The 15,153-nt window shown below is 38.5% G+C and overlaps 1 protein-coding gene across 1 annotated transcript in view; it reads right to left on the bottom strand.

Moving 5' to 3' along the window:
* Positions 1–12,704, bottom strand: part of LOC308682862 (uncharacterized protein) — a 39,536-nt gene extending 26,832 nt beyond the window's left edge. The window contains 36 exon segments of the mRNA XM_081352802.1: positions 126–230; positions 328–624; positions 718–921; positions 1,010–1,318; positions 1,443–1,567; positions 1,848–2,013; positions 2,095–2,278; positions 2,380–2,576; positions 2,664–2,782; positions 2,885–3,011; positions 3,150–3,539; positions 3,616–3,706; positions 3,802–3,947; positions 4,026–4,202; positions 4,284–4,526; positions 4,635–4,890; positions 5,203–5,339; positions 5,455–5,578; positions 5,911–6,116; positions 6,261–6,343; positions 6,640–6,949; positions 7,034–7,204; positions 9,146–9,295; positions 9,393–9,511; positions 9,597–9,735; positions 9,871–9,974; positions 10,068–10,166; positions 10,593–10,656; positions 10,747–10,839; positions 10,845–11,043; positions 11,139–11,166; positions 11,315–11,471; positions 11,551–11,694; positions 12,167–12,378; positions 12,498–12,537; positions 12,689–12,704. Coding sequence (XP_081208928.1) covers positions 126–230; positions 328–624; positions 718–921; positions 1,010–1,318; positions 1,443–1,567; positions 1,848–2,013; positions 2,095–2,278; positions 2,380–2,576; positions 2,664–2,782; positions 2,885–3,011; positions 3,150–3,539; positions 3,616–3,706; positions 3,802–3,947; positions 4,026–4,202; positions 4,284–4,526; positions 4,635–4,890; positions 5,203–5,339; positions 5,455–5,578; positions 5,911–6,116; positions 6,261–6,343; positions 6,640–6,949; positions 7,034–7,204; positions 9,146–9,295; positions 9,393–9,511; positions 9,597–9,735; positions 9,871–9,974; positions 10,068–10,166; positions 10,593–10,656; positions 10,747–10,839; positions 10,845–11,043; positions 11,139–11,166; positions 11,315–11,471; positions 11,551–11,694; positions 12,167–12,367 — 5,664 coding nt within the window. The 5' untranslated portion in view covers positions 12,368–12,378; positions 12,498–12,537; positions 12,689–12,704.
* Positions 12,705–15,153: the final 2,449 nt, after the last annotated feature.

Here is a 15,153-nt window from a genome sequence, read left to right as displayed (position 1 = left end):
ATACATTTTTAAAGTAACCCTCCCAACTCTGTATATAGTCAGAGCATAAATTGACACACAATTTATGTTGTTTTATAAAATCTTTGCATGAATAAAAAGACATTTTTTGTGCCAAAAAAAGTGACCTGGTAGGTGAGCTCCTTGATGCGTCTCTCATATTTACGGACTCCTTTCACAGACTCGCTCGCCTTTCTCTGTTCTATCTCCACCTCATTTTCCAGCTCTCTGACCTAAGAGATGTGTAAAAGGGTTAGCTAATCAAACAAAAGTATTTAAATAACAGAAAAAAAAACAATAGACTTGTTTTCAAAAACTTGAGCAACTTACTCTGGATTCCAGTTTCTGGACCTGCTTCTTGCCTCCCTTCATGGCGATCTGCTCAGCCTCATCCAGACGGTGCTGCAGGTCCTTGATGGTCTGCTCCATGTTCTTCTTCATGCGCTCCAGATGAGCACTGGTGTCCTGCTCCTTCTTCAGCTCCTCTGCCATCATGGCAGCATCAGTGATGGCCTTCTTGGCTTTTTCCTCAGCATTCCTGCACTCCTGCACTGCCTCCTCAACCTCAGTCTGAAGCTGAGTATTATCTCCCTCCAGCTTCTTCTTCTGATTCAGCAGGCTGGTGTTCTGAACAATGTTGACATTCATGTAGTCTCTAGTTAATAATGATACTAAGAATGGGTTTAAAGGTTTCATTCATCTAATACAGATGTGTCATACCTGAGAATGCAGGAGCTGAACTCTCTCACTGACATCCAGCAGTTCCTGCTCAGCCAGTTTCCTTCCTCTCTCAGTTTGTTCCACCATGGATCTCAGCTCATCCAGTTCAGCCTGCAGCAGATTGTTGCGTCTCTCCACAATGGCGATGTTCTCTTTGAGATCATCATTACTACGAAGAGCATCATCTAGTTGCAGTTGGGCATCCTGTAAAGTACAAGTTTTACAAATGAAAAGACTGAAGAACTATGTTCACCTAATCATTATAACATCTTGATTTGAAGATTCGTCATACTTTGAGATGTCCATGAAGACCCTTGAGTTGCTTCTGGGCTTCTGATGCCTGTCTGTTAGCCTGGCTGAGCTGAATCTCCATCTCATTGAGGTCTCCCTCCATCTTCTTCTTCAGTCTGAGAGCTTCATTCCTGCTGCGAGTCTCTGATTCCAGTGAGCTTTGCAGGGTATCCACCACTCTCTGCTGGTTCCTCTTGGCCTGCTCCATCTCTTCATCTTTCTCAGCCAGCTTACGTTCAATATCAGCCTTTACCTGATTGAACTCCAGCTGAGCTCTCAAAATCTTTCCCTCTTCATGCTCAAGGGAGCCCTGACAGATCAATGAATATAGTTATTTAAAAACATTCACTTCTATTAACATACCCTTATCTTAATCTTTTGAATAAATACACAGATAACACAAAAAATATCAACAATAAGATATTAAGTTATACCTCAGCCTCCTCCAAAGCAGTTTGAATTTCAGTTTTCTCTTGCTCCAACTGCTTACGAATTTTCTCTAGCTCATGAATGTTCTTTCCACTCTCGCCAATTTGTTCAGTGAGATCAGCAATCTCTTCTGTTTAGTAGGCAAGGTAGTAATGGTTAATACAAGTTAAGATTTTTGTGATATTGATTTGAAGGAAAATATAAAGAAGGTGTGCACATCCAAAACCCAAATTGGGCTCAGGTGTGGGACAAAAAGACAACAATAAATTAACAAAGTGTGTTGTGCCTGATGATTAATACATTTTTGGAGTACATTCTGTAATTTCAGTGTGCAAACAATTATTTTCTTTGTTTATTTAAAGTTTATGAAATTTATGTGAATGCCCAGATGACTAATAAATCAAGGGCACCTTGGAGGATCTTGTTTTCTCTCTTCATAGTTTCCAAATGATCCAGAGACTCCTCATAAGAGTTCTTCAGTTTGAATAGTTCAGTACTCAGAGATCTGGCTTCCTTCTGGGAGCTTTCCAACTCGCTCTGAGACTCCTCATATTTCTGCTTCCATTCAGCTAGGACCTGTTGATAGAATCAGACTTTGATTAGCTACCATTGGAGCTCTATGAACACAAGGATTAATTATAAGTGTGTTTCATTCACTTTGTCAAAGTTTCTTTGCTTCTTGTCCAGAGCAGCAGCAGCAGCATTGGATCTCTCCACATCCACCATGAGATCTTCAATCTCATTCTGCAGCCTGTGCTTGGTCTTCTCCAGAGAGGAGCATTTAGCATTAACAGCTTCCACAGCTTCTTCTGCATCTTGCAGACGCTGAGCAAGTTTCTTCCTACAAATATTACACAGAAGCATTACTTTACAATATTTTTTTTTTTTTTTTTTTACATACATATTTGTTTTATAAGATTGTAGGTTTTTCCTGTTTCTTACTTTGCTTCCTCCAGCTCCTCAGTCCTCTGGATGGCATCAGTTTCATACTTGGTTCTCCACTGAGCCACTTCAGAGTTTGCCTTGGACATACTACGCTGTAGCTCAGCCTTGGCTTCTTGCTCCTCCTCATATTGCTCCCTCAGCAGATCAGCATCATGACGAGCAGACTGAACTGCATGGGCCAGGGCATTCTTAGCCTATGAGGATTAGGAATTTCCTGTTAACAATATACATTGGAATGCAAAGGACAGTTGGTAATAAATCCTTTAAAAAATATTCTATACCTTGATTTCCTCCTCTAATTGTCTCTTGAGGTCCTCAATCTGCTGGGTGTAGGACTGCTTGCCTCTTGTTAGCTGAGAGACCAAGGAATCCTTTTCTTCTAGCTGTCTAGAAAGCTCCCCTAGATAGAAGTATAACCATTACATTACAAAAAGCTGTGTGTGATCTTGAGCATTTGTCTAACAATACACAGGATGAAGTATTTCCTTATCAGAGTACATACCATTCTCAGTTTGTAGCTTAGCTTTTTGCATTGTGAAGTCATTGATGCTGCGTTGTCCTTCTTCGTATTTTGTTCTGTATTCAGACATCTGGTCCTCAAGGGTCCTGCACATTTTCTCCAAGTTTGCCTGTATAGATTTTAAATGTAAAAGAAAAAAGTTAAAGGCACACATTGAATGAATAAACAGTTATAGCATTATTCTTAAGAACACCTGAAGTGAGGAAAAGCAATTAAAAATTATAATATGGAAACAAGAATTCATCACCTTTGCCTTTGCAAGCTGCTCCATATTGGAGACCACATCGTCCAGTTCCAGTCTGAGTTCACTCTTCTCTTTCTCCAGCTTCTGCTTCACTCTCTGGAGGTTGTCAATCTGCTCTCCCAGATCAGCCACACTGTCTGCATGTTTCTTCCTCAGTGTAGCCGCAGTGGACTCATGATGCAGAGTGGACTCTTCAAGGTCTCTGCGCAGTTTCTGGAACTCAGCTTCACGTTTCTTGTTCATCTCAATCTGGGCAGCAGTGGCTCCACCAGCCTCCTCCAACCTCTCACTGATCTCCTCCAGTTCTCTGGACAGATCAGCTCTCTGTTTCTCAACTTTAGCACGGGCAGCTCTCTCAGCCTCCAGCTCTTCCTCAAGCTCTTCAATTCGGGCCTGGTAATGTGAAGGAAAATCAAAGTTAAAGCTAGGATTCCTAATTGTCTACACTTTTAAGAATCATAAAGTTTACCTGCAGCTCCTTCAGTTTCTTCTGGAGTTGGCCTGCCATTGCCTGCTCATCTTCAATCTTGCTACTGAGCTGGCTGATCTCAAAATCCTTCCTGTGTTGCAGAACATATTTGATTACCACTATTAATAAGGATTCAGATTGTGAGCTATATTCTTGAATAATTATTTCACCCTCTGGAAAACACACTTTTTAATCCTCTCTTCCATTTGCTGTTTGTCATTTTCCAGGTCCATCACGCTCTCTTGGGTCAACTTTAAGTCTCCCTCGAGCTTCCTCTTTGCCCTCTCCAGATCCATACGAATCTTCTTTTCCTGTTCCAGGGAACCCTCAAGCTGGAAGGACAATATTTTGTTCAACATTGTAAATGTCACCTTTTTCCTCTACAACAGAAGAGTCAACAAACCACTCACATCATCCACTTGTTGCTCCAGCTTGGCTTTGGCTTTGGTGAGTGTGTTGACTTTGTCTTCCTCACTCTGGAGGTCATCCAGCGTTTGCTGATGGGCCTCCTGAAGAGCTTTCTTCTCCTTGGTCAGCTTAGCGATGATCTCATCCAAAGCTGCCATCTCTTCTGTCAGGTTTTTAACCTGTATAAAGGTGTCATTGTATCAAGAAGCTCTTAACACACCTTTTTTGTTCCATTAACTTGCTCAGTGTTGAAAACTGACCTTGTTCTCAGTGGCATGTTTCTCTTTCTCCACTTTGGCCAGAGTGAGCTCAAGATCATCAATGTCCTTCTTGAGTTCAGAGCATTCATCCTCCAGCTTTCGTTTCTTTGCAGTCAGCTCAGAATTCATTTCCTCTTCATCCTCCAGTCTCTCAGTCAGCTCTTTGAGTTTGGCCTCAAGCTGGATCTTATTCTTGATCAGACCTTCACATCTCTCCTCAGCATCACAAAGATTATCTTGCTCCTATTTACAGGTACAAAAAATGATGTATATTTATTTGAATGTCTTTGTATAATTAAATCATAAGTATAGTTGCTATTTAGTCATGAATTCATAAAATCGTAAACTTACAGTTTGGACTTGGAGGTGCAGGTCATTCTTCTCTTGGAGAAGAGAAACCATCTTTTCCTCAAGCTCCTTTCTGCGGGCTTCAGATTTAGCATAAGCCTCCTTCAACTTCAGGAATTCTTCCTTCATGTTGGCCATCTCTTTCTCCGCCTCAGCAGATCTTAGCAGTGGTTTGATTTTGAAGTAGAGCTTCATCCAGGGCCAATTCTTGACACCCATGAAGGCACGTACATTCCACTGGATCACAAGCAAGGCATCTCTGTAATATGACACAAAAATAAATTCATATATTTCATATAAAATGTACTAGAGGAATTATTTTGGAATTTAATAGCCTAAAGCAGGGGTGCCCAATCCTGCTCCTGGCGATCGACTGTCCTGCACAGTTCATCTCCAACCCTAATCAAACACACCTGCCTTTAATTTTCAAGTGATCCTGACGTGCTCTGAAGACCTTAATTGGTTGCTTCAGGTGTGTTTGATTAGGGTTGGAGATGAACTGTGCAGGACAGTCGATCGCCAGGAGTAGGATTGGGCACCCCTGGCCTAAAGCTTGCGATCAACAACCTACCTGCGATCAACAATTTTTTGGAACTCAATTCTTGCGAGATGACCACGAGCTCTTGCCTGAATATTTGTGATGATGAGAGCAAGACGATCATCTCGCATCTCTTCAAGAGTACCCAGTAGACCAGCCTTGAAGAACACCTTAGGGAGTCAAAAGGGTCTCTTATTTAGCCTTACATTGCACAAGATATCATTGCATGCACATGTTTTTGTATTTTAACTTTTATAACCTGAACTAGATAATTTATTAGGGTACCTTTGTATGTCCAAATCTGTACTGGTTGTGGTCAATATCCAAAGAGCCTAATAATTTCTCAGCTCCTTTCCTGCTGTCAATGAACTGACCTTCTGGGATGGCAGCAGGGTTAAGGATACGGTATCTGTTGTTGAATAAAGTGGAAAATCATTTTAATTTTGTTATTGACAATAATAATATGACATAAAAAAAATCATGTACTGTAAAACAAAGGGGTCAAGAAATGGCTCAAATTCGCATAAAATACTTTTTGTGTGAACCATTATTTCCAGCAATTTGTTCAAAGACCTAAGTAAATCACAAAACCAAATGGAAAAAAAAACATTCTGAATGGGAATTAATACCCAATATGAATATTTGCAAATATATCTACTCTGGTTGCATAATTTGTGGACGTTTTTGACCCAAGTGTGACTTTGATGTCTTGACTTTTGATGTATTCATAAATGAATGTACCTCTGCTTGAAATCCCCATACAGGATCCTGTTGGGGAATCCCTTTCTGCAGATCCTGATGCCCTCCAGCACACCGTTACAGCGCAGCTGGTGCATGACCAGAGGATTCTCCATCGCCCCAGGAGTCTTAGTCTCATTGGGGATGATGCAGCGCACAAAGTGAGGGTGAGTTGACCTCAAGTTGGTCATCAGCTTGTTCAGGTTCTCCTGTGGATAGACATTATCCATGACTCTGATCATATACAGTATGTATTATAGGTTATGCTATTTAAAGAAATTAAGAAACCAAGCTATATTAAATAAAATTTTCATTATGAATCACTTTGAAAGTGATACTATGATAGATGTTACCCTGTGGAGGGCAGACACTGTCTGAAAAGAAGAGCCCTTTTTCTTCTTCTCCTTTGCTTTGCCGCCGCCACCTCCCTCTGCGGCTGTTGAAAGAAAAAAAAAGTTCTTAAAATGAACCTTGCAATCCTTATTTTTCTCAATAGCCACTTTCCACCATCAGGCCAAACCGTTCTCATTGCTTAACTGTTTAGGACCTGCACGGTTACAAGCAGGAGCTTAGCCAAACATGCTGATAATTCCGGGTTGAGAATGGTTTGTAAGTGTGCTGTGTTGAACCATGCTCAAGTGGAAATATAATTGGAACCATTCCTTAACGTTCTCAGAACCATTTGGCCCAACGGTGGAAAAGTGGCTTATGATTTCCCCCCCTTAGACACACCTGAGTCAGCACCAGCATAATTAGCAAACAGCTGAGACAACATTTTCATGGTGGACTTCTGATAGAGCCCAACAACAGTCTCATTAAGAGGATCCTTGTTCTTCACCAGCCAGTTATTGATGTTGTAGTCCACAGTGCCAGCGTAGTGAACCAGGGAGAAATGGGCCTCTGGTTTACCCTTGACAATCCTGGGCTTCTGGAAGTTGTTTGATTTCCCCAAATGGTTGTCATAAAGCTTAGCTTTAAATGTTGAATCACTTGCTTTGGGGAACATGCACTCCTCTTCAAGGATGGACATGATACCCATTGGCTAGCAAACAATAGATTAAAGGGTTTCAAATTAGCTGAGCAGTATTGATCCAATACCTGAGATTGCTCAAATTTAAAAACTCACCTTTTCAATTAGATCAATACAAGCCTGCAAATCCATGCCAAAGTCAATAAACTCCCACTCAATGCCCTCCTTCTTGTATTCCTCTTGCTCCAGCACAAACATGTGGTGGTTGAAGAACTGCTGCAACTTCTCATTAGTGAAGTTGATGCACAGCTGCTCAAAGGTGTTGAACTAGAACAGATTAACAGTGTTGTCAACATGGGTAGAAAACAGAGAACCACAGAATGATACATTTTAGAGTAATTTTTTATGTAATGTTGGAAGTCACAATATACACAAATCTGTTTGTATAAAATGTATTTCTGTTTAATCTAAAATCTGACTAACTAAACTTTTAGCACATGTGCACAATTTAAAATGAACAAAACTGACTTTCTATTCTGGAATAATGGACCAAAAATATTAATAGCATGTCTTATTTAAACAAACATATACAGTACAAATCTTTGACCAATAATATTGTTTCTATGAGATCGTCACGTCCCCCTAATGCCATCAGTCACAAATAGCAAAGTGATGTAAACTAAAGATTATAAGCTACTTAAAAAAAAGATTATTTCTCTACCAAACCATTTCATGGGTCTTTAACTATGCATTACAATGATGTCAATGTCCATACATTTAGTACATTTTGGGTATCAATTTTGATAATCTACAATTTAAGGCAATATTTATCGCCATACAACTGGGCCCAGTAAAATTAAACTTTGAAGACTACATTGCACATGTTGAGCAACCAGGAAACTTTTCTCAATGGTGACAGCTGAATTGTGTCTAGACCAGGGGTGGGCAAACTACGGCCCGCGGGCCACATGCGGCCCGTTAGGCTGTTTAATCCGGCCCGCCGAGTATTTAAAAAAAATGTCTTAAGATCGCATTAATTTTGCCTTTTTTCTTGCAATACTTTATATATATATATACATTGCGTTGCACATATTTGACAATCGGAATATCAGATATTGCATGCCATAGCTAACAAATGTAAAAAAGGAAAAATGACATAAAAGCAGATCATCATTCATTCAGCGCTGTTGTGGCTGCGGTGTGTCACGTAACAAGCAATGACGCGTCACCATGGAAACCAAACAGACAGCGACATAAGCGCATAGACTTGTTGCACGTTAATGTTTTTTCCTTTTTTGGAAACTCAATGAGAAAAAAAATGTTTGGTAACCGCTTGCACACCTTAGTTTTTCCTTTGATTTGTCTGCTATTTAGTTTCTTTGCTCCTCTGGATTTGTGGATGTATCCTGCCCGATTCCGTTTACCGACCTTTATCGTCCGGCTTTCGACTACGCTCCCCTGTCTGCCATGTGCAGAACCCGTTTTTTTTTTTTCATTAAATGATCTGATCTCCCTTTGCCTTTTATGTTTTATTTTATTATTCTTAAAATAAATTAGTATATTCGTTTATTTACACAAATGTATGACTTTTGGAAGTGCAAATTGCCATTCAGTCTTAATAAAGTTGAATTAACGTAACCTGTAATTTTTACTCTTCTTCTAAGTGTACACTTGCAGATGTTTTGTTTCTAATTTACTGTTAGGCCATTAAATAATAATAAGGATAAACAATATTTAAAAAGTATAGGCTATAATTATCTAACATCTTTAAAAATGAACATCAAAACATAACATGCTAAATGGGGGATATCTAGCATAAAAAATTTATTGTCAGAATGTCGTCTCTCAGTTGTTGAATTTCGCACAGACATTGCCACAACGTTGTCTGTTTGCTCAGCCCGATCTTATGAAAGTGCGAATACCACGAATTGTATTTGTAGTGCATAATATGTTTTCGCGTGCATATGATGCACTTTATGGCATATAATAGGCACGCACTCCACACCCCTAATCCTAACCAAGGGGTTTACAGTGTGTAGCATGCACGCAAAAAAATATATATATATATTTTTGGCATATAAATGGCACGATAAATAAAATTTGTGGTATAGATACGCACTTTCATGAGATCGTGCTTCATAATCTGCTACTGGGCCGGCCCTCTGTCAAATTTTTAAACCCAGTGTGGCCCTTGAGCCAAAAAGTTTGCCCACCCCTGGTCTAGACCCTACAAAAAAGTGACTTATAGGAACAACATCAAGTACTTACATCAAAGATCTCAAATCCAGCAATGTCCAGCACACCAATGAAGTACTGGCGAGGCTGTTTGGTGTCCAGGGATTGGTTGATTCTCACAACCATCCAGAGGAACATCTTTTCGTACACTGATTTGGAAAGAGCGCCAACAGCATAGTACACCTGTCCAATAGACATTAAAATGTTACAGAATAATGTGTTTTTATGGTTATGTGAACAGTATGTTATGAAGGGATGTTAATCATGAAGTGGTCTCCACCTGCTGGACACTCTGTCCCTTGGTGACCCACTCATTTCCCACTTTGACTCTTGGGTGGCACAGAGCCTTGATGAGATCAGCAGAGTTCAGGCCCATCAGATAAGCTGCTTTATCAGCATCTGTCGTCAATAACAGAAGATGGTTGATGGTAATGAATCTTCTATTAACCAATGCAATATGTCAGCATTTTGTCCCAATACTGACCCTCAGTCCCATCAGCCTCGGCCTGTTCCTCTCTTTGCTTCTGTTTGAACTTCATGTTGCCAAAGTGCATGACGGAACCAGTCAGCTTGTAGATGCTGTTCTTCTCCTCTTGGGTGAAGCCCAACACATCGAACGCTTCCTACAGCAAAAGTAATCAATTTAACATGATAAATGCCTCATATTCTTCTTTCTTGTATTTTCAGTAAAAATTAATCTTTAGAAGGTAAAATCAAAATGTATTAATGGTAATTTGTAGCTTTTTCAGGTAACACACGTCAGTAGCCATCAGCTCGTCAGCATCAACAATAGAGGCCACTTGTGTTTCTCCTTGAGAGATGAAGGCGTAATCATAAGGGTTTGCTGTGATCAGCAGCATCTCTGAGAGAAAGAACACAGAGCACTTAGACGTCATGCTGTAATGCATTTTCAAACAAAATTATAGATGTTTGGTTGTAACATTCTTTTGCCCACCTAAAAGTTCTGGTTTCTTCTGAGACAGGATCTGGTAGAAGATGTGGTAGTCTCTCTCAGCCTTGAGCTGGAAAGTCACACGAGACTTCTCCAGAAGGTCTGTTCATAGAATTCACAAAATAAGCATTGTATCTAAATGTGGACATTCCATTGACTTTATTTTGTTTTGATATACAGCTAATGATAAATGCTGTAAACTATTTAAAAAAATAAAATTATAATAACTATTATTAAATATCTGGATTGGATTATGTTGCCCATGCATTTTTGCACTTTGAAAGAGCAAAATATGAATTGGCTTTCAGCTAACCCTAACAGAACAATTGCTGCATTTTTAGAATAAAAAAAAAATGTATTGTTTTTACAAATAAATACGTTCCTAGATGTCCCAGTTTTAACTCCCTTCTTAGTAAAAATTTGTCACTAAAATATGCTAATCCCTGAAGTAGGTATACACACACAAATCGCTAAGTACTGTATGTGCCTTAAAAGACAAACCAGTAAATAATCAAAGATATTTCGTACAAGTCTCAATGTCCGCAGATGCTAGCTTTCCACTGGCAGCAAAATGGATTCGGATGAACTTGCCCTGTTCGAAAAGAGGATATTGTCTTTAAATACAGTGGAAAAAAATCTACAAAAGATTATTATTTGTAACTTAAAATCAGTGTCCACTCACAAAGCGAGAAGAGTTGTCATTCCTGATGGTCTTGGCATTTCCAAAGGCTTCAAGAGCAGGATTACACTGGATGATTTGATCCTCCAGAGTACCCTAGAAAACACAATATTAGAAATTAGTGCATTGTGAATGACAAATAAAACAAAATGACACCCCAATAAATTTTTGTTTGAATTCAGATCTCCTCCGTTTACCTTCTTTTCAGTGGTTTCCTTCTTTGTGGGACTAGCAGCAATGCTGGCAAAGTACTGGATTACTCTCTTTGTGTTCACAGTCTTTCCAGCACCAGATTCTCCACTATCAACACAAAACGGTCTTAGACAGAGCATATATACATTGTCTTATCAACCTTATTGAGAATTTGCAGCCAATTAAAAAGCATATATTCTTACGTGATAAGAATTGACTGGTTTTCTCTGTCTGCAAAATAAAAACATTTTTTTGTTAGAAAATGGATCTCATGGATATTGGTTACTTATTCGTCCAGCAAGGTAATATAAATGCATTATATTTGGAAACAATTTGTACAATTACTGTAAACTATTTAGAATATGCTGAGTAGACGCACCTGACAGCATGTACTGATATCCATTGTCTGAGATGGAGAAGATGTGTGGAGGAGCTTCACTCCTCTTCTTTCCTCTATAGGCAACAACGACTTCCTGGTTGTACACTGGCAGCCACTTGTAGGGGTTCACAGTGACACAGAAGAGCCCAGAGTAGGTCTGTAAGAGATTCACAGAAGGTTTAGATCTACTCATCTACGATAAAGAGAACGTGTGAGTGTTTTAAGACTCGACTCACGTAGATCATCCAGGCTGCGTAACGCTCTTTGAGGTTAAACAGCACAGCGGGCTCGTGCAGGAAAGTGAACATCGCCATGTCCTCAATTTTATCAAACTTTGGCGGGTTCTGGGGGTGAACATCAACCTCCTTCACAGTTACTGTCTGTGGGAACATGATATTTTTGACACTGTCAGAATCTAGGCATATTCATGTATGTGCTCCATCGAGATTGTTTTCCTTTATATTAATTTAGCAGATTATTTTATTTAAAGTAACTTGCAAGTGAGAATAATAGTTACATCATTAAAATGCATTAGATGGTGAGACAATAAAAAAAAACTCAGACAATGGTGTATATAAATCAAAATATTTAAATACATAATTTCAGAAAATGTGACTATTATTTTTATATAAATTATGTATTGTTATAATTTATTATTATCATTTTCCATTTGTAATTATTCAACTGCATAAGTTATTCCAAACGCAATCAGCCTTTATTTTAAACTTAACAGTGCGAGTTCAAAACTAGTCTCTCACTTAGCAAAATGAATTAAACAACTGTAAGTTACAGCAATAGTTAAGAACCATCTGATTAATCACAATGCCACTGCTTACACTTATTAAAACTTACCGTTCCCTTTGAAGTCTCACAGGTGACTTTATCACCATCTCGACTGATAATAGATGCCTTGAGATACTCCTCTTCAGCATCAGGAACAAAACATTCCTTCTTCATGTCAAAGGGGCGCGTTTGGGCCTCCAGACGCTCCTTGTCTGATTTCCTGAGATACGAAGCTGCAGCTCCAAACTCCGCCATCTGAGCATCCCCCATTTTTCACCTTTCTGTTGGAGTTCACATGAACTTTATTTGACACAATAGTAATGTATAAAGTGACATGATTAGTACACATTCTGTTTTCAAATTATTGAACATTACCCTGTTAAGATTAAAATGTACTCACTTTTGCTGTTCTGTTCTTCAGAGACTGATGGTTCAAAGCTCTAGTTTCACACAAAAGAAAGAAAATTATGTCAACATTGTCTCCTTTCTGTCACAAAGTCAAGTGATACAACAATTAGTAAAGAACTCTTTGACTTTGACTTCAAAGTTAATTTCTAATATGTGTATAAATCAATGTGTCTTCCAACTTACCGCTCAAACAGAAAGATAACGATGACACAATTGAAAACATGTTGTCTCCTTTTATAATGCAATTGTTACTCTAAATATGGTTGTTGGCATCACACAAAGCTTCCAGCTCGCTCAGTTTGGTCTGGAAGGATGGGTTGGGTATGCTGGGCAGAGGTGGGGGGCAGTTTATTGTGGCATGGAATATCTTTCCTGTCAGGCTCAGAGTTAATAATGGTTATTGAGTATCAAAAATGGATGTTAGAAACATATTCAAATATCACATAAATCAGAAATATTTTACCCAACCAGTGTATGCCTAAAACACATTAAAGAATTGAATAAGAGAGAAAATCAGTGCAGATTAATAATTCTTATCACGAAACAAATTAAATTGAAAATAACACATAAAACACCTTACTGTGTCAAATACTGATCATTACAACATCAGAGTTTAACAATGATTCTGAAAAACAGTATTTGGTTTAATTGGTAACTCAGTAAAACTCAATAAATAATTATTGTGAAATGTCCATAACATACAATGAAAGCATATGCTGTGTACTGTTTTTGAAACCTTTATCAGATTACAAAATATAAGTAAATGGCCAGGAATAACTCAGTATAAAATGTTTCTTCCAAAAGGTTCTGTCTCTTGTATAGTGGTTCATCATGGACACTTATCCTGTGGTTTCCACTAGAGGCCTCACTTGATTAACTGTTATTGAATGGACCTGGACAAGGTCAATGTCTAGCTGGTGTGAATATTTCAGTTTGTCCTGTACCAGTAATGGAGCATTTGTCTTCTTCCTTGTATACTTGAGCATAGAGATATCCCTGTGACATTCCTAATGAGTGCCTCTTCTTGATTGAGAGGAACAGCTTGCGTGATCTACCCGAGTAAATCCATTAATGGAGAGTGAGTGAACTTTCTGAACTTTTCTGCTCACTGCTCCTATATTTATATATGTATAAACGATTTGAAACAGATCAAATTGCAGAGCAGCTTGACAGTCTAACACCATTGTAACCTCAAGACCTTACAAGCTGATAAGTTGGGGTCAAGACATTCAGGCTAACAAGGAGGAACAAGAAGTGTGTGATGAGTGCTAATATCTTGTCACTTCACACATGCTGCCATAGAGTGTAATTAATATGAAGGGTATTAATTATGAAACCCACTGAAGGCACCTCCTAAGATGTAAGATTCTTTAAGGGTTTATAAATGGTCACAGTTGTTTACTTTTTAAGGCTACTGTAAATGCAAAGACTGAAAAAAATGGTGTTTTTGGATATTACCTAAAAAATATGTTGTGTATTGAATCTAAAATTCTAATTCTTAGGATAAAGCATTTAAAAAGTATAAAGTCATTTGGTTTATATTCATGAAGTGGATTTGACCTTCGGATAATTGACTAAACCTGTTAGTGGCAATCAAACAACAAAAGACATACCTTTACCTCTGCTTCTGTGACACTTATTTTTCTTTCTGTTTGCCCTTGAGTGTAAAGATAACGGTGTGAAATTCTTTGTGAGTGCATCTGCCCTATTGAGGACAGCTCAGCCCACATGTTGAAATCTGGAGTGAAGCAGGTGCTGTCTTTGTAGAGGGCCCCCATGCACATAACAAAGAGCATCTAGTTATAGATGTTGGCACACTTGTTGGCTGCATTGTCTTAACTGTAGTTACATAGCCAACAGAGGGAGAACAATGTAGTGCTGGTCAGAAGGTGGATTTTATTTTTAGCTTTCTTTTATACAGATTTAATAGCTTTAAAATGTCAGTTTTTTTTGTTACATCTAGGAAATGTCTATAAATTAGCATTTATGGTAATATAGGATAGTTTAAATTGTCCACATATTCAGAGACATTGTCTCCACTTTCAATTAATAGATAGAACTATAGACCATTTGTCCTCAACTGGCAAAGTTAAAAATGTTGCAGATAACCAGTCATGTTTGCTTCACCTTGTTTCCACCATCACAGTAAAAACTGTCAGCAAGAGATTCAGCCGTTAAGGCCTTTTTATAACATAAATCCTATATGGTATATTTTAAAGCGACAGCATAATTGGTTTCCTCACCTTCACCTCTCCATTCTCAGCTGTTAAGGGTTGACTCTACCTTCAATCATCTGTCCATCATTTATCTGCTCATTACCTTGATCCCATCTACAATTTCCAGCACACATACACAGTTCTTTTGCCCTAAATCACCTACATAAGTAAAGTTTAAATAAGTGGGGGTTTTTTCTGTTTTTTTTTTCAGATGTAAGGAACCTCAGAGCTCCTCTTTTTACGGTAAGAAATGAGTTGCAAATCATCTAAAGCATTTGTTTTCATGTTAGATTTATGGTTGCAACTTTGCATGGAAACTGTTTTAGACTGGGGTCATTACTGGGCATCAGTACAGTTTCTTAAAAAAAAAAAAAAAAAAAAAAAACATTAAAAGTGTGTCACCACACCCACACATACTATGAGCAAGGAATC

The sequence above is a fragment of the Scardinius erythrophthalmus genome (genome assembly GCF_964197995.2).
Source record: "Scardinius erythrophthalmus genome assembly, chromosome: 22".
Classification (NCBI taxonomy): Eukaryota; Metazoa; Chordata; class Actinopteri; order Cypriniformes; family Leuciscidae; genus Scardinius; species Scardinius erythrophthalmus.
The sequence above is the reverse complement of the archived record's forward strand: the minus strand, read 5'-3'. Positions and strand labels throughout refer to the sequence as shown.